Source organism: Pipra filicauda, unplaced genomic scaffold (assembly GCF_003945595.2).
Source record: "Pipra filicauda isolate LSUMZ 115617 unplaced genomic scaffold, ASM394559v2 scaffold266_size1643727_pilon, whole genome shotgun sequence".
Classification (NCBI taxonomy): domain Eukaryota; kingdom Metazoa; phylum Chordata; class Aves; order Passeriformes; family Pipridae; genus Pipra; species Pipra filicauda.
In genome coordinates this window covers 438,424-456,021 of record NW_024104383.1, presented here as the reverse complement: position 1 = coordinate 456,021, position 17,598 = coordinate 438,424, and the positions used below count along the sequence as shown (strand labels likewise).

At 58.8% G+C, this 17,598-nt stretch overlaps 2 protein-coding genes across 2 annotated transcripts; one reads left to right on the top strand and one right to left on the bottom strand.

Annotated features, from left to right (window-relative positions):
- Window positions 1-399: 399 nt before the first annotated feature.
- Window positions 400-11,052, bottom strand: HS3ST2 (heparan sulfate-glucosamine 3-sulfotransferase 2). Its single transcript, XM_027736196.2, has 2 exons — window positions 10,595-11,052; window positions 400-1,679 (listed from the first exon to the last, which is right to left on the bottom strand). The coding sequence occupies exons 1-2, from the start codon at window positions 11,038-11,040 to the stop codon at window positions 1,061-1,063; spliced, it is 1,065 nt and encodes a 354-aa protein (XP_027591997.1). The 5' UTR covers window positions 11,041-11,052; the 3' UTR covers window positions 400-1,060.
- LOC120323451 (translation initiation factor IF-2-like) lies at window positions 11,039-15,333 on the top strand. The gene is made up of 3 exons (XM_039382352.1): window positions 11,039-11,064; window positions 11,193-11,939; window positions 12,138-15,333. The coding sequence occupies exons 1-3, from the start codon at window positions 11,039-11,041 to the stop codon at window positions 12,592-12,594; spliced, it is 1,230 nt and encodes a 409-aa protein (XP_039238286.1). The 3' UTR covers window positions 12,595-15,333.
- The last annotated feature ends 2,265 nt before the right edge of the window (window positions 15,334-17,598 follow it).

Genomic DNA, 17,598 nt, shown 5'->3' with positions numbered 1-17,598 from the left:
GGTCTCCTTGCTGCTGGGTCCCCCATGGTTGACAGTGGCAGAGATGTAGATGGGGTTCTCTTAGATGTCCACTAATTACCTCCAATTTTTTCCTGTTAGAGCTCGCTGGTCAGTAATCACTCTCAGTAAGGCCTTGCAAACTGGTCCATGGTGTGTTGCATCCCCACACGGCCCCCGTGCATTGCCCTGAGGCTTCCCCAGCCCCGTGGCAGAGGACAGCTCTGGGGAGGCCTGGGCAGGGCTGTGCTGCCAGTCCCCAGGTCGTGCCGGGCTGACCCCCTGACCTGCCCCAGCCCCCACCTGCTCCCTCACCTACCAGCAGGCACAGGGGCTCCCCACGGCCCCCCAGCTCTGCGTGGGGGCTGCCCAGCCCTGCCCTAAGAACAGCCCATGCATACGGACCAGTGGAAGCCGCTTTATTTACATGAAGGGATCACATGCTGAACAAGGAAACTAGTGCCACTAAAGTACCCGTAACAGCAGGATTCTGTGCTTTATTCACAGGACAAAATATCAGTACAACATTTTCCATGGACTTCTTTGTCAACCAGATACATCTCACTGTCCTCATGGGTACACACTGCGCACGAGTGACGAAGTCAAGTGGAGAGGCCGGAGCTCTGCCTGCCCAGGGTGTGGGGAGACAGTCCCACTGCCACTGTCCAGGAGCACCCATCTGCCTTGGGACACAGAGGAGGGACGTGCTTGGAGCAGCCTGCTCACAGGCCACGGGATGGGGCCATCACTGTGCCCTGGGGACCACGTGGTGTTAAAAGCAAACAGGACCCCACAGGACAAGCCATAGCGCTGCTGACCCGCCGGGACAGGCAGTGCTGCTGGGCCCTCATCCCTCAGCATGGTGGCTGCAGCAGGACTCTTGTGTCTTCCTTGTCTTGGCTCGCTCCAGAGCACTGCTGACTCCCAAGGGACAGGGAGGCCCTCGCCTGCCTCTGCTTGCAATTCCGGGCAGGACGAGCTGGGAGGATCCTGGCTCCAGCCCCTTGGGCCCCCCTCATGGAAGACTGCAGCCTCATGTCACTGCAGCACTGCTCCTGGAAGCTTATTCCCACCTGAAGTCCTGCCCGACCGTTTCATAGAATTTGATATTATAAGGTCTATAAAAGTCCCGAAGCTGCTCGATCACCTCGGGGTCTATCTGCACATGAGTCCTGCCCTTGGACTTGCCCAGGCAGCGAGGCAAGCCACTGCTCTCCGACTTCTTCAGGCACGGAAAGCCTTTTGTCTTGTTGAAGTAGAAGTGCTTGTCTGTGATAACCCGTTTAATGCCCAGGAAGTCCTGGACTTTGCCCATCTCCCCAGCTGGATCTGTGATCAGCTTCTCCCCGCTGACAAAGTGAATCTGGGAGAGGGGGAAGTACTGGAGCCAGCTCTCCAGGTGCACGGCATACATCCCGATGCGGATGGCGTTCCAGGAGGTGTCCACCAGCCCCAGGCTGCGGTTGCGGAAGGTCAGCCCCTCAAAGGTGGGGATGTCCGGCTTCTTGGAGAGGGTCTGCGTGTAGTCCGAGATGGCCCTGGTGACCGGGTTCCGCACCACCACGATCAGCTTCGTGTCCCGGGACATGTTGAAGATCCGCCGTGGTGCCTCTTTGGTGACAAAGTAGCTGGGGGTCTTCTCCACCGTGATCTGACTGTCGAGCGTCCGTGGCATCAGGCTCCTGCAAGCGAAGCAGAAGGTGATGGTGAGGAAGGAGCCGGGACAGGCAGCAGGAGGTGGTGACTGCAGCATGGGGCTGCTGGCGTGTCCCCTCCCAGTGAGACAAGGCAGGTACAGCTCCTCCTGGCAGCGCTGTGGAGGACCCTGGCCATGGATCTCTCCCAGGTCTGTCCCAGTCCCCAGGGACCCCCTGGGCAGAGGATGGGGGGCACTGGCAGCCCCACACACACAGCAGTGGGTGTGTGCCCAGTGCCAGGACGCAGGAACGTGGTGGCTGTGCCACACCACCGCCAGGAGGAGCCGTGGGAAGAAATGAACAGGCCTCGGGGGGGCTGTGCCACTCCACTGGTGGGAGCTGCGGCAAGGGGCTGCCCACGGACGCGGGGCTCATGCCCACGAGGATATCACCTGCCCCACCAGGGCCTGACCTGGCCCATGGGCTCTGAGATGGGCTCCTGTCTGTCCCTGGCACGGGGAGCCAGGCTGCAAGCCAGGCAGGGAACACCAGACTGGGGGAAATGCAGCATCCCTGCAGCCCAGCTTAGCACTAATTAAATAATTTACTTTGACATATGAACATCCAAATCAAATAAAAACTAATGGGATGGAAAAATTTATAAATTGGTTTTGTATTACTAGAATAAACTATAAAATCCACCTCAGCCAGATTCCTGGTGCCGTGGGTCCCCAGGATGGAGTGGGCAGTGAGCAGGCAGGGAATGCCTGGTTGGAGTGGGCAGGGAGCACTGGCAGCCAGGATGAGGCCAGCACTCTCCTGCTGCTCCCACACTCCAGCAGCAGCCATGGTGTGAGCAGATACAGCATGAATTCAGCTCGTGGGGCTCCCTGTGAGCCCCCTACAATGCACATGCCCAGGCAGGGTCTCACCCCTGCATGGGCACCCGGAGCTGGTACTGCAGTCACGTCATGGGGTGACCCCGGAGCCCCGAGTGCCCCACTGAGGCTCGGGCCAGCAGGACCCAGGGAAAGCAAACAGAGCATCCCCCTCTGCAGCCATTTCAACAGCATCCCTGTCTGCAGTCATCCCGCTGGAGAGCACAAGACACTGAGTTATCCATGTGATAAACCTGGCACAGCTGCCACGGCCACGCTGGTGCCGCAACACAGGGGCTTCGGTGCATCAGTGACCAAGATCTGGCACCTCCAGGGTCCCCAAAACACAGGTCATGGCCAGCAGCTTTGGGCCGAGGAAAGACCTAACTGGGACGAGATCCAACAGCAGCTCACAACACCCTGTGTGACAAGGGGACAGCGATGGAAGACTTGGGACATCACAGGGATCAGCAGCACGTGCCAGGGGCACCAGCCCACATACCCTCACATGCTCTTTGACCAGCTTCCTTGTTCGAGAGAGAACAAACTAATTAGTTGGCATAAATTAGCAGGGCTGGTTCACTGAGGTACCTGAGCATGGACGGGGCTTAATTGGCCTTTCCCACTGCTCCACTTCAAACCCCATAAATCCCGATTACGATTCCCGTTGGTTAATGACTGCTGGGAAATGCTAATTCAGCGCAGGCACACGGCTCTATCTCCACATCACAAACAAGTTTCATCATAAATCAGTGTGGGACAGCTCTGTAAGTGATTCACTATTACAATATATCGTGGAGAATCATAAAACTGCTGTTTCATTAATGGCTCATCCTCAGGCCTGTTAGACTTTCATTACGTGAGTTATTAGGTCCACGCATTCAAAAACAAAATTACAGGTTCTAATCCATCACAAAAAACACAAAACCTCTGCATAGTAAATTACTGAAATGAGACAAGAGTTGTTTTTTTTAAATGGACTCCCAGTGTTTGCTGCTCCTGAACAACAGAGACTGCTGAGACAACAAAACACAGCCCGGGCAGATAAATAAATCACCAGTGAAACCAAGCAAGGGGGAGACATGTCATCCAGGCATTCATCTTCCACTAACGGCAGGATCCCCCGGGCTGCAGGAGCGGGGAAACGCATGGCAAAGTTAATTACACCTGACTTTAAAATGATATTTTTGGACTTCTGCATTCACAGAGTTATTTGCATACAAATAGCATGTCACACAGCTTTATGCCCCAGGCTTGCGTGTGTAGGTGTGAAGGCTCTTGGTGCTGGCCCTCAGTGCTGTGTGGCCAGGGCTCAGCCAGGAGCCAACTCTGGCTGCTCCACGGACATATCTCGTGGCTCTGCTGATGTCCCCAGCCAGCCTCGGCACCAGCTTCTGGTGTGCTCTGAGCCAGCTGCTGCCACAGCACTGCCAGCACAGGGACAGTGACGTACGGCTGACACTGGAGGGATTGCTCTGGCTGCAGGGACAGTATTAATTCCTCCTGAATTAGAGAGTACTTTCATTAGAGTTACTCGATTCTTAAAGCCCTTTAGTGTTATTTGATATGGGCATTAACACTCCCTTCAGCCCAGATTTAGAGGTTGGTTTGCCCGTGTTAGTGACATGGGGACACGTGTGGGTACAGCCCAGGGGAGCTGCTGTCCCTGCCGTGGCCCAGCTGTGCCCCACGGCCCCCGGGAGACAGCTCGGCCCCCGCAGCCCCACTGCCCCGTGGGCGCTGGGCAGCAGCAGTGCAGAGCCTGCCCAGCTGCAGCAGTGCCTTGTCCTGAAGGAGTTAACTCCTCACCAGCACCTTTCTGAGCCCTGAATTATTAATTTTGTTATAATCTGCCTTTGGGCACCCCACGGCCCCTACAACACTCCCACATTAAAGAAACATGCGCTCCCTCACCGGCTGCACCGCTTTGATGTCAAACGCATGAAACACTCTCCCAAGGAAAAATTTGTACAAAACCTCATCAGTCAATTGAGATATTGCAGATAAGCACGGGGAGAGCAGCACCCACTGATAATACCATTGCAGCCCTGGTCCCACAGCCTGCAGAGCAGCTCTGGGTCAGTCCCTCCCTGCTGCAGCCCGCTGTGTGTGGAGGCTGGAGGCTGACGTGTGTGATCCTGGGCTCCATCCATCCAGCAGCATAAAACAAACTGTTTGATTTGGCAAAAAATCCCAAGTGCCTGCTCCTGTGACGAGAGCTCTGCGCTTCCCCTCTCCCGGCTGATGTCACCAGCAGAGAAGGGTGGGCTGTGAGTGTGTCTCCAGCTGCAGCTCCACGTGTTGGAGATGAGCACAGAAAGCGCAGGAGTCAGCACCGGCCCCAGCTGCCCACAGGACTGTGCCATGCCGTGCCATGCTGTGCCGTGCCACACCGTGGGTGAGCTCAGTGACAGCAGCACCTGCTCTCCCCCAGCCCCCTCTGTTCAGCAGGACAACGGGCGGCAGTGGGGGATGAAAAGCTCCAGCAAAGCTACGGGGAGGTTTAAGCAAAACTGGGTCAAACGTGAGAAATCAAGGTGTGAGGAAGATAAAAAGCTCTCCCTGGCTGAGAGACATTGCAGCAGCCGTCGAGGACACAGGGACACCCTGACTGAGGGCTGTACCACAGCCAAGGACTGTGAGGGGCTGAGGGGGCAGAGGGGATCCCCCAGTGCTGCTCCACAGCCTTCTGTGACCTGCAGGCAGCACCATGGGGCCAGGGACCAGCTGTCCTGAGAGGAGGGCCCTGCAATGCCGAGTGGGACAGACTGACTGTGTCCCCCAGCCTGCAGAGATGGCACCATGTCCACAGCTGGAAACACCACCCAAGGGCTCGTGGCCCCAGCAGCAGCTGGCCTGGCCCCACAGCCCCACAGCCACAACCCTGCACTACAGCAGCCAGGATTTAATGATGGAGCGGCTGCCTTTAATAAATGTTTATGTTCAAAGAATTTACACCAGTGCTCTTAGACAGCTAATGAGGGACATTTCCATGCGTAAAAGCAGAGCGAACACAGTAATTAACTTTGTTGCTGATTCATTTTTAATCATTTAAATGCTCCAGAGACTTGCACTGTCCTTAAGTCAAGAGATTCTTTTCCAAAGGGCACATTGCCGTGTCCCTTCACAGACACACACACTCCTACCTTCCTAAATAACTGTCCAGCACTGACAGAGGGTCTGGCAAAGGCCAAGGTCGGTGGGGTGGGAGGTTTCCCTCAGGCTTGTGCAGAGCCCAGCTCACAGTCCTGCCAGCGGGTACTGCCCTGTGCTCATGGAAATAGGCTGGGGTCTCCCCCTCCCCAAGGCAACTCCTTCCATAGGTGAAACTTCAAAACTGAATATTCATTTTTAAAACCACCACATGTGCCACAGCTGCTGCAGCGATTCCTGAGTTAATGGCCCACATTAGAGCCGTGGCACCCACTTAGTGACCTCCTGGTGCCAGGAGCCTGCAAATGGATGGGACAACATGCCAGCACCAAGCACAAACCCCACCAATCTGGCAGCAGGCTCTGAAGACCTCTCATCACTCACAGGGGGCACTGCCTGCCCTGAGAGCCAGCTCTGCTCCTTGCTCCCTGGCACCAGCCATCTCCAGACAGACACCATGGACAGACGCTGTGGGCAGTGCCTGGCCCTGCCATGGACACCCAGGGTCACCAGGGCCTGGCATCCTTTGCTCACAAGCCTCACAGAGCAGCTGTGCCCATGGCACACCAGGTCACCAGCTGGTCTAGTGCTTCCAAAGCAAAGGTAAGAACAAACTGCAGCATTTACAAACAAGGTCAAGGAACAGAGCAAGGATAAGCATCGTTAATGTCAAAGGCTTGGCATCTCACGTGGGTTTATCTCCAGCGTCTCCCCCAGCTCTTTGTGGAGGGAAGCCCTCCTGGACTGAGTGAGGGTATTGGCAGGACCTGGCCCACCCAGAGGGCAGGACAGGCAGGACTGCTGCCCACAGGCAGCGTGGGCACAGCAGTACCCAGGGAACATGCTGCCAGGGACACCTCCTCACACAACAGACTCTGCCAGGGCTCCCATGTCCATTCCTGAGACCGAGGGCACTCTCTGAAGTCAAGGAAATTTCAAAGCATCCTTGAAGCTTGCTGCCTTCCTCTCTTCTCACTAATTAACTTTACCAAAATGCACTGTCAGTCAAGCCCCCACACACTCCCTGTCGCCGGGCAAAGCCTAATGGGCTCCCATTTGTGTGTGAGCCAGCCCAGCCATTAGCCGGGAGCAATTAGCGGGTGGAGCGGGAGCGGCTCTGCCGGCTCCCTCCTTGCCCTCCGTGGGGCCCTGGTCGCAGGGACATCTCGATGCTCCCGGCTGGCAGGTCTGTTCCCCAGGGCAGCGCAGTGCCCACCTCTCCGAGGCCAGCACTGCTCCTCGTGCTGCTGTAGCACTGGGGGCACCCCAAAACCAGAGGCAAGGGGGGGGTGAGGGGTGGTGGGCAGAGCTCCAGGGACGGTGCTCCAGGGACCTGTGGCAGTGGCACGTGGGGAAGCTGGGCTTCCCAAGTGCCATCCCTGAGACAGGATTCAGGCAGGTGTGGAACCAGATGGGCTCTGCCCTGCGCCAGCACCGCCTCTGGGCTGCATGGGACCTACAGGGTGGGAGCCAGGCTCAGCCTGCCACTGCATCCACAAGGAAAAGCTCCTCTCTCTGAAAATAACGCTGGAGTGTCTGACGGTCACTCAGGAATCCTAAGGAGGAAACCCCAATTGCACCCCAAGATGCTGCAATTAGAGTCACTGCTCAAAGTTAACTGCAATTTAAATGACACTATCTTCCATGTGTTCTGGAAAATATTGAAGGTTATTGGCCCACACTACTTGCAGCAGGAAAAAGCTCAATATTGAACATTTAGTACAGAATTGGTAATGAATCGATATTCCCCAGTAGCTGCTGTTTGGTTTCAGTTGTCTTAAAACAGACCTTGCTAAAAATATCTTTCCTGTAGTGTATCTGTAGCTAATGAGGTGGATTAGAGACTGATGGGAACTGAAAATGGTACAGGGGCTCTGGGTCTGGAGTCAGTGAGCGAGCAGATCCTGGGTGGTGGTCCTACCCAGGGGGAAGCCGAGGGGTCTGGCTCTGCCCAGCATGCTGTTTCCCTGCACAGGGGGGAGCTATGGCTGCCCTGGGCCATGGCAGGAGCTAAGGCAGGAGCACCACGAGAGCAGCAGCTGTAAGTAAGCACGACATTTGGAGCGGCAAGGACACGAAGATCAGGAGATGTCCCCTCCCACTGGCTCTGCCATCTCTGCATCAGATAAATGCCAGGGCAGGGGTAAACATGCGAAAACAGTAACCAACATTTATGGAGCATCACTGGAGGGGCCCAGCTCTCACACTGCTCAAAGACCAACTTGGTCTTTCCACTCAGCTCTAACTAGGGCATAACAGGGGAAGGACAGAGCCAGATCAGGCACTCAGCAGCCAGGGACTCCTGCGGGAGAAGTCTCTGCTCGTATTTGGAATGGCTTTGCCTTTCCAAGGGGTCTGTGCCCCACACTGTCTGCAGAGCCCCCCCTCCACCATGGTACTCCTCAAGCTTGGCAGCATCTGCTCTCTCCAGCTGGCAGCTGGAAGACAGCCCCAGCCAGGCCAGGTACAGCTCCCTCGGGGTGCTGCAGGCAGCCCCTCACAGCTCCCACAGCTGCTGTCCCCAGCCTCAGCTCTGTCCTTTTTGGGCCACAGCCACTGGCAGGATCCTGCTCTCCTGCTCCCCAGGCTCTTGGCAGAGCAACAGGAGCTCATCGTGCTGTGGTTAGACTTGCTCCACATTTAATTGCTCCACTTGCAAGGAGGAAAATCAATTCCACGTTTTATACATTAGCAGCCTCTGTGCTTAAGTTTTGGCACATTTGTCAGGTTAAAAAAAAAAAAGGTAATAAAACCAAGGAAGTGTCATTTAATTGTTTTAGCTGAACTAATTTGGAGGCTCCACTGCTCCAGTGCGATCTCTCCATCGATCCAGAGGCAGAGCCAGGCCCCGGGCAGTGCTGCTCACCCGGCCGCGCTCCCAGCGCTGCCCCTGCCTCGCTCCACAGCCGCCCTCGCTGCCGCCAAAGGCTGATCCCTCCCGGTCACAATCGAGCCTCTTCACAGGGAAGATCCCAGGCTGAGCCACGGCTTGGGGGGTCGTCTGCTTGGCCGCTCTCTGCCGCAGCCTCCCAGTGCCAAGTGTGAGGCAAGGGGGACCCGGCTCCTGTCTCCTGGACCAGCATCACTCCTGGTGCCCACAGGTGCCGCTACATGCCCTTACATTCCCTTCATTCAGGGCAGGCCCTGTGTCCTGAACCTCCTGCAGGAGCAGTGTCACAGGTTTGGTCCTGTGCTGCCTCCAAAACTCCCAGTCCCACATTCCCCACACCAATCGTGCGCAGGGAAAGCAAAGAGCCCAGATCACTCAGAGACTGGGATTGCAGGGGGGGGCCCAGCTCAGGATTTGGGGGGGCTGCTTCCCAGGCAGGTGCTGAGCAACTCCGAGTGAGGGACTCAGCCAGGACCCAGGTTCATCCTGCCACTCTGACTGCTCTTTAGAGAAACCACTGTCCTTGCACGCCTGCGCTGCAGGGCTGCTCCCAGCTGCTGTCTTTTAGGGGATGCAGGATGGGTGACAGTGCCTGATGTCAGGGGGAGGATGAAGGAATGACACAGATCTGCCAAGTGGCAAAAGCAGGAGAAGGACACTGCTGCAGCTACTCTCTAAAGGGCAGGAGGAACTAGGCATGCCACAGGACAGCCTCAGGAGAGGAAAAGGGCTTCAGCAAGCTCCACCTGTGTCTGTCCTGGCTCTTCTGTCACCTGCCACCAGTACCACCACAAAAGGAGCTGAACATTCCCAGCTACAGGGTCTGCCGTGATCCCAGAGAGCTCTCCCTGTGCAGTGCCTGAGCTTCCTCCCTGGGCACAATCCCCAGCTATCAGAACCCCAGCAGAGCTGAGAGTGTGCACCATGTTTGCCAGCCACTGCCCAGTTCCAGCTTTGGAACTGGGGACATCTCTTCTGGGAAACCCTTGCCAAGACAGAGGGCAAGCAAGCTCAGTGGGGCCCCGTGGGCTGCCTCCACCATCTGCCACGATGCTCCGACATATGGACAATTACAGGGTCCTTTACCCTGCGTGAGCTCACAGGCACCAGGCCAGGCTGAGCCCTCCTCTGCCTCCTGAGGCTGATGCCCCATGGAAGCCCCACAGCCTTGCCCAAACACACCCAGCACTGTACAACAGCACAGCCAACACCCACTGACACACCGGGTGGGAACCTCAGGGAGCTGGGGGTGAACTTCTGGCAGCACCACGGGCAGGGGCTGATCGCATGGGCGCTGTGATCTGCTCACAGCACCGCTCGCTGAGGAGCACCCAGAGCTCCTCACAAAAGCCTTTACTGAAGTTAAAATCCCGTCGTCTCCTGCCGGAGACACACTTGCATCCTCTGCAAATTATTAAGAGACTCCAGACAATTCCACAGTTATTCGAGTTCAGAGAGATGGGATGACAGAGGATAGGGACTGTTCCTCTCACAGAGCCAGCAATCGAGCCTGGTGGCAGAAGGGTGCAGGGGCGCACCGAGTGGGGTTGCGGGAACACAGCCATCCACCCACGGCCATTCGCGCGTTTTGGAGGGCGATCACCCAGGTAAGCGTCTCCTCAGACGGGATGGAAAACCTGGCATCATCCAGGTTCCTGAGTGCCGATCGGCAGGGCTGGGCCTCAGTGGGCTGCAGTCGCTCGCTCCGAAGGGACCGAGCCGCGACCTACTCGGCACTGCGGGAAGAGGAGGTGAAGGGAAAACTCCAGAGGGCGACCGGGCGACAGCCTCCTCCGCCCACCCGCCGTACCGGTCCGGCCGCTCCCGCCCCGCCGATGGACGGAGGGATGCGGACCCGACTCCGCCGGGAGGGGAGGGGAGAGGAGACAGAGGCGGGGAGCGGGGTGGCGGGTGCCCGAAGCGGGGGGTGCCCGGGGAGTGTCGGGACGGGGACTGTCCGGGGCGGGGGGTGCCCGGCGGCCAGGGAAAAGGGGTGCTCGGGGCGGGCGGGGGCCGGTCCCGCAGCCCCCCGCCCTCACCTGTACCACTCCAGCCCGCGGTGGTAGTTCCTGTCGAAGAAGTGGGGCTCGGTGCCCAACGCGCGCACGTCGGGGTGCACCCGGATGAACTCCAGCACGGCGCGGGTGCCGCCCTTCTTGACGCCCACCACGATGGCCCGCGGCAGGCGCTTGGTCCCCGGGCGGGCCGCCCCCGGGGCGCTGCCGGCCGGCGGGGCGGGGGGCTCGGCGGGGGCCGCCCGCCCGCACGGCCGCGACTGCTGCAGAAGTTTCTTGGCGGCGGCGGCGCGGACGGGCGGGCAGCGGGCGCGGGGCGCGGCGGAGCCGCCGCAGCAGCACAGGAGGTTGTAGCAGAGGTACGAGCAGGACAGCGAGAGAGTGAAGAGGACGAGGACCCTCCGCGCCAGCCGCCGGGACGGAGCCGGAGCCGCGGCCAGGACCCGCCCGCTCGGCGCCCTACGCGCCATGGCTCCATGGGGCCGCGCCGCCGGGCACGGCGCGCCCCGGCCCGGCGCCCCCCCCCGCCCCGGCGCCCCGGCCCCGGCGCGGCCGCTCCGGCATCTCCCGCGGCTACGCGGGGACGCGGCCGGGCCGCCCCGGGGGGCTGTGCCCGCCCCAGCCCCGCCGTGCCCGCCGCCCCGCCGCGGCCATCCCCGCGCTCGGGCGGCCGCGGCTCCGCGCTGCCTCCGCGGGAAGTGCCGGGGCAGCGGCGGCTGCGCCGCTATTTAAGGGGCCGCCTGACGTCAGCGCCTCCCGGAGCCCCCGCGGCCGCTCGGCGGCCGCTGCCTCACCCGGGCCGGGCCGGGGGCACCGCCGCGCAGAGCCCTTCCTTCCTCCGGGACCGGGCTGCCAGGGGCTGCGGCGGCTTCGCTCCGCGCCGAGTCCTGCTCTGCCGGGCCCTGGTCCCGGTGCGATCGTCCGATCCCCGCCGCGCCGCCGGGGCCGGAGGCTCCCGCTGTCCTGCCCGACTCTGCCCCGTCCTGCTCCCGCAGCCATCCCTGAACCGCCCGGAGCAACGGTGCGGGGCCGGGGCCACCCGCCTCCGCTCCCGCGGCCGGACCGAGAGCGGCACCTGCCGCAGTCCCGCAGGCCCCGCCCGGGAAAGGGAACCGGCACCCGAGCGGGGTGAGCGGCCCCCGCCCGGGAGCAGGGACCGGCACCGGCACCGGAGTGGTTCGAGCAGCCCCCGTCCGCAAGCGGCAGCCGGGGCTCGGGGCACGGCCGGTCCCCGGGACTCCCCTGCCCGGTGCCGGAGCCGCAACCAGCAGCCCCCGCGGGGAGCGCGGCGGGGCCGCCCCACGGCAGCAGCCGCTTCTGTCCTCGGCAAGGGCAGGAGGAGCAGCCATCGGCCGCCGCGGTGCCGCCGGTAAGTAGGAGGGAAAAGCTTCAAAGTGACGCAAGAATTAAATTTCATGGCCGGACCGGGGCTGCTCAGCCCCGCCTGTCCCAGGTGTGATGCCTCACAAGCAGGCTGACCCGGGAAGCCCATCGGCTGTCTCAGGGTATGGGTGCAGCCTGCTCCATCCTCACCTCCGGCTCTCCCTTCCCTCTCTCACCCCGACAGCCCAGGCTTCCACTTGGCTGCTCCTCTTGAGCCAAAGGGCTGTGTGCGGCACCGCTTAGACATTAACAACCATCACTCCTGCTTTCTCAGCACTGGAAGCTTGTTCAGCTGCAGAAAACTACTTGTCTTGTTCCTTGGGAAGAATGATGGTAATAGGGAGAGACAGGCAAGAAGTGCCAGCCCGACACAAACGAGGATGCTGCAGGCTCCTGGCAGCCAGTCTAGGGCAGGAACAAGGTTTCCTCCTGTACAACACCCAGAACTCAGTGCAGATGTAAGGAACGATAGAGAAGAACTGAAAAGCTGTGCTGCCTGCAGCCTCTCAGCTGGGCTGGTGTTGGGAGCAGTGGCACTGCTCCTCCCTGGGAATGGAGTTTCTTACAGAAGAAGGAGCCTACTGGCTCGGGAGAGCTTTGAATCTAGAGGATGGGCTGAGTCCTCATGGGGCCAAACCTGAATGACCAACAAGGGTTTTGCTATTGGGACTTTGTGTCCACTGCTCTGTGTGGCAGCAGCTTCTGCCCAGGAGGGCTGTGTCCTGGCCCCTCTGTATGGGTCAAGGCAGGGTGATGGAGCCATGTGCCCAGCACCAGCCCAGAGGAGCCAGATGGCACTTGGTGATCCCTGGCTGGTGTGAACGCACCCAAGGCTGGTCCTCCCACTGCCTGTATCCCCTGCAACAGTGCTGGGCAGGGCCCTGGCACTGACAGACCCCATGGGGCTTCAGCCCTCTGGCTGAAGGATGCTGCCCTGCCTGGGCAACAGTAGCGAGGGCGGGGGTACCCGAGGGACTGGGCACTGCAGGTTCCTCTTCCCGCGGTGGGAAGTGTCCATCGCTCAGTTCCTCTCCATGACAAACCACCAAATCTGTGGAAAAGTTGCTTTTTCCATTTTAGATCACTACCTCCGTGTGGTGATCCAGCCTCGGCAGCAGACACATTGCCTAAGCATGAAAATTAGAGGCGTCTGGATAAATAAAGCTGCTGCTGGTGCCTTGACACCTCCAGGTTTCTCTGCTTGCAAGGGAGGAATGTTTTGTAAAGCCAACAATTTTGCTTCCAGTCTTTGTATCCGCGCAGGGCACGTCTTTCCCATGACATGTTTTGCTGTTTACACCCCACTCCACATAAACAACAGCTTTCTGGTGCCATCGGCACGCTCCCGGCCCTGCCGCCTGTGCTGACAGAGCGCTGGGAGCCAGCTCCTGGTGGGATCCCCGGCAGGGGGAAGCCAGGCACTGGCATTGCAGGAGGAAAGAGCCCACTGGATCGCTGCAGGAGATTCCCTCTTCTCAGCCAGCAACTCGAAGCACGGGGCTTGGAGGAAGAACTGCAAGCTCTGGAGAAGGTCATGGCTCCCCCTGCCCCCCTCAGCTGTTCCTGTGAGGAGCTGGCGCTGCCTCCTTCTGCCAGCCTTATGCCATCCTCTCCTTTGTCCTCTCTTCCCCACTGCCTTTAGGCTCTTTTCAAGGTCCCATTAGAGCCCCTACTCCTTGGGTTCCTGCCTCTCTTCCCAAGTGGATCTTTCCCGTCTTGCCTCCTTCATTGCTCCCAAGCTCTCCTGTCTCCTGCTGGCCTGGGATTTACCAAAACAGCTGGAGACCCCACTGTCTTGCCTGACATTAACCCTGAAGGATTCCCAGCGTTCTGTGCCTCCCAGGCCACTTGCAGCTCATTGCAGCTCCTGTGTGCTGGTTTGCCCAGGGCAGTTTCTCCAGTATGGCCCTGGTAGCCTGTCCTGCTCCTCCATGCCCAGAGCAGCACCCAGCTCATGGGACCACGGGGCTGTGGCCAGCAGCAGTCATGACACAAACACCATGGAAGGGATTTGGAGCCTGTCTGCAGCCCTCAGCCCTTTTGCCTTGCTTCCTTTCCAAGGGACTGATCACCCCATACCATGAACTAGCAGCAGCAGGATCCAGTGCCAGGAGCTCCTAGCTCTGTGGGTTTTCCATGGAGGACCTGGACCAGGGCTCATCCCAAGCACAGGCAGCTGCCAGGCAGGCAGAGCGAAAGCTGCACAAGTGTAGGGATCAGGAGATTATTACAGAAATACACAGCGTTCGTGCCAGGAGCACATGAAACCTAAAGAAAAAGAGAAGCAATAAAATGCACGCTGGAAATAGCAAATAAGATTAAAGGTGGTGTCCTGCCCGTGATGTCTCCAGGTTGTAGGCAGAAGAGAACAAGGTTAGAATTCATTTCCAGAGCCAAAGAAAGCCCTCAGGGCCAAAGTGTCACTGTTAATCTGTTTTTCTGTGTCTAATATGTATGTCATTAACAACCTTTCGTTTCTGGGCTGAAAACTGCCACCCCCCCTTGTGCGGAGGCTGGGCAGTGCGTGTATGTGGACAGGGGGATCCTCAGTGCTGTGGGGCAACCAGGGCTGAGCTGCTTCAGCCTCATGGCCCTGGAGAGGTCCTGAAACAGGCACAGCATTTCAGGGTCTGCTGCTCAAGTGCCTCCCTATTCTCCCTGTCTTGGCAGAAAACTTGGAGCTGGAAAAAGGACATTTTGGCATTTTGCAGTAGGACAGTGGAAGAGAGGGATGTGGCTGGGCCAGACCCAAGGGCAGCAGTGAGGGACAAGGAGGGTGCAGGGATGGAACTCGGAGCTAATGGTGCTCAGAGAACTGCTGCACGTGCCCAGGACACTGTGGATATTGTGAGGGGGCACGTGCCAGCAGGACTCAGCCATTCCCAAGCACTGTGAGCACGCTGGGTGTGCATCCTCACTCCCAAAGGCTCCACCATCACTGCAGCAGCCGTCAGCACTCATGTGGTTCTCCCTCCCTCCCTCTGTCCCTCCCTCTCCTTTGGTGTAACCCTCACACCATCCTGGCCTAGTGAGAGCCACAGGCTTGGTGCAGAGGAGGGAGGTGATGCTCAGTCCCATCAGCTAATGGTGCTTCAACTGCCCTGGCCCCAGAGCTCCTTCTGAGGGCTGATCCTGGCTCCTGCAGCCCCTTGGCTCATCCCCACCCAACCCAACACTGGCTGGCAGATCTCCCAGTGCTGCAGTGTGGGGTCTCCCAAGGGCAGTGGAGTCCTAAAGTGCCCATCAGACAGCAGAGTGGAAGCACAGGCTTTGGAGCTGCCTTGAATTGAGTCTGAACTCTTGTTAAGCCTTGTTAATCAGTTGTAAATGCACTGTATTCCCAATAAGGCCAGAAACAATAAATTTAATTTTGACTCTGACTCAAGCTACTTTGGTCCTAATTCCGAGCCTCCTGCCCAGCCAGAGCAGCCAGCTCTGGCCACGCTGCACAAACTCATTTGATTCTGAAATGCATTTTTAAGAAGGATGGAACGGTGCTTAAAAGCTAAATGGCTTCCCCCAGCTGTAATCACTGCTCAGGAGTCCTGGAATGAAAGGGATAAAGTCTGGGGGAGGGGGGAGGTTTTAATCTTGCTGAGTAGATTACAGAGATTACTGCAATTTAATCCTTACATATCTGTCACTGACGCTGCAAAGACCATAACCGAGGTGGGCAGGGGTGCACTGGTGCCCTTCCCCTTGCTTCAGGCTGCAGCTCCTGCCCCTTGTAGCAGGGGCTGTGCTGCAGCTCTGCCACCCACCACACCAGGGGCCAGGGCTGTTCCCACCACGATGAGGTCCAGCAGGCACCGACCCCAGCACTGCATCCAGCAGATGAGAATGAGGGTGCCAGGTTAGGCTGACCCTCTGTCCCAGCCATGACCACCTGGTCTGTGGGACAGTGGCTGAATCCTGCCTGTGGGGCTGGGCCCCTGCTGGCTGTGTGTGCTCGGATTGGAGATATACCAGGACCTGAGGAAAACGAGGCAAGGGCCTTGGGAGCAGGCAGTGCAGGAAGGGCAAGGATGACCCACAAGCTCCCCATGTCCTGGCCCCAGAGAGTGGCTGGATCCTCCCTCTCTCCCACACGAGCATCCTTTCTGCCCTGGAGGGAGCCAGAGCCACCTCCCCGGTGTCAGAGGGCTCCAGGCAGCCCTGCAGGGTCTGTCAGCATCAGGCACTGTGTGAGCAACACAGAAAATGATGCAGTGGCAGGGTTCATCTGCGCGCTGCGGCAGGCGGGGACCCCGTAACCATCTCTGCTCTCATCAGACACCATCGTGCACGGAGCTCTCCAGGCTCGCCGCAGTGCCTGCTTAGGGTAAATCTCATTATCATTCCTCGGGGATCACAGGGGCAGGAGCTAGTTCTCCAATAACTAGAAATATCTCTCTGGCTCACAGACCTTCACAATTATATTTAACTGCAAATGAGGAATCTGTACTCAAACACAAGCTGGTAATTTTTTTTTGAAGCTTGTTTTCAGTGTCACCTCATGTTCAGCCAGCCCGGCTCTTCCACAGCTCTGTAACCCGTCCTTGCCTTACGTAAACTTGAAGGAAGAAAATCAGAAGCAAGCTGCCCCGCTCCCACTGAAGGGAGAGGATTGGGTAACTCACACTCAATTCCAACACTGCTGCCTCCTCTGGCACCATTGCTTGGTGAAGGAAGGGCAGCCCTCTTATTCCTAACTGCACTGGGGGTCCCCCCCACATGCCAAGAGGTGTCACTGCCCCATTTGGAAGCCACCATAGGCTGGCTAAAAAAGCCACAAAAGACCAGGAGAGCAGGGAGTGTTGTCAGAGGTCTCGGGCTGCAGGAAAGCCATGGCTCCAGAGGAAGCAGCCCCTCACCCACGAGGGGTCTCTGCAGCACCCCAAATCCAGCACCAATACACCTGTACGATCCTCAGGGGCTGCTGTGCACCTGGCAGTGGTTCTCTCCTCTTGTCTCCTCTGGGTGAGCAGCCCCATGGCTCTGGTACTTGTACGGGCCCTGGGAACCCACTGGGCATGGCCCAGGGGACCCCCTGAGCCCCACAGAACAAGTCTATGCAGAAAGTCCAGGCAACACCAACCCCTCTCCTGACAGCCCTGCACTGCTAGAGGCTTTTGAAGCCTCACCCATTGCCCGCTGAAGTGTCCTGACTGACCTCACCTGGGGCTGGGGTGGCCCAGAGGGGCCCACAAGGGCTCGCCATGGGGATGGCTGGGCAGGGGCCTGGCTGTGGGCTCGTGAGACAGCTCGTGGAGGAACAGGTACATGGCTGTACCAGACACGAGAGGTTGTGACAGGCAGAACAGCAGAAGCTTCGGTGGCAGCTTTGCACTAAAATTAACTCCTTTGAAAGCAGTTTCTGGTGCATTTCCATGGGCGCCCGAGCTGTGAGAGAGCGAAGCACACGGGTGGGAGTGAAGAAGTGACGTGCTCCCCGTCTCAGCGAGCTGCAGTCAGGGCCATGTGGTGAGTGCAGGCAGCTGCTGGGCAGGAACGATGCAAGCACAGAGCTGCAGGTTGCTGCCAGCCCAGGTGGGCAAAGGGGCTGCAAGGCTGGACCCATCCTGCCCAGTGTGAAGGTCTCCCAGCAGCTTGCCCTGCCTGCAGTCTTCTTCCTGCAACCCACTGGCATTGACACAGCTCTGCAC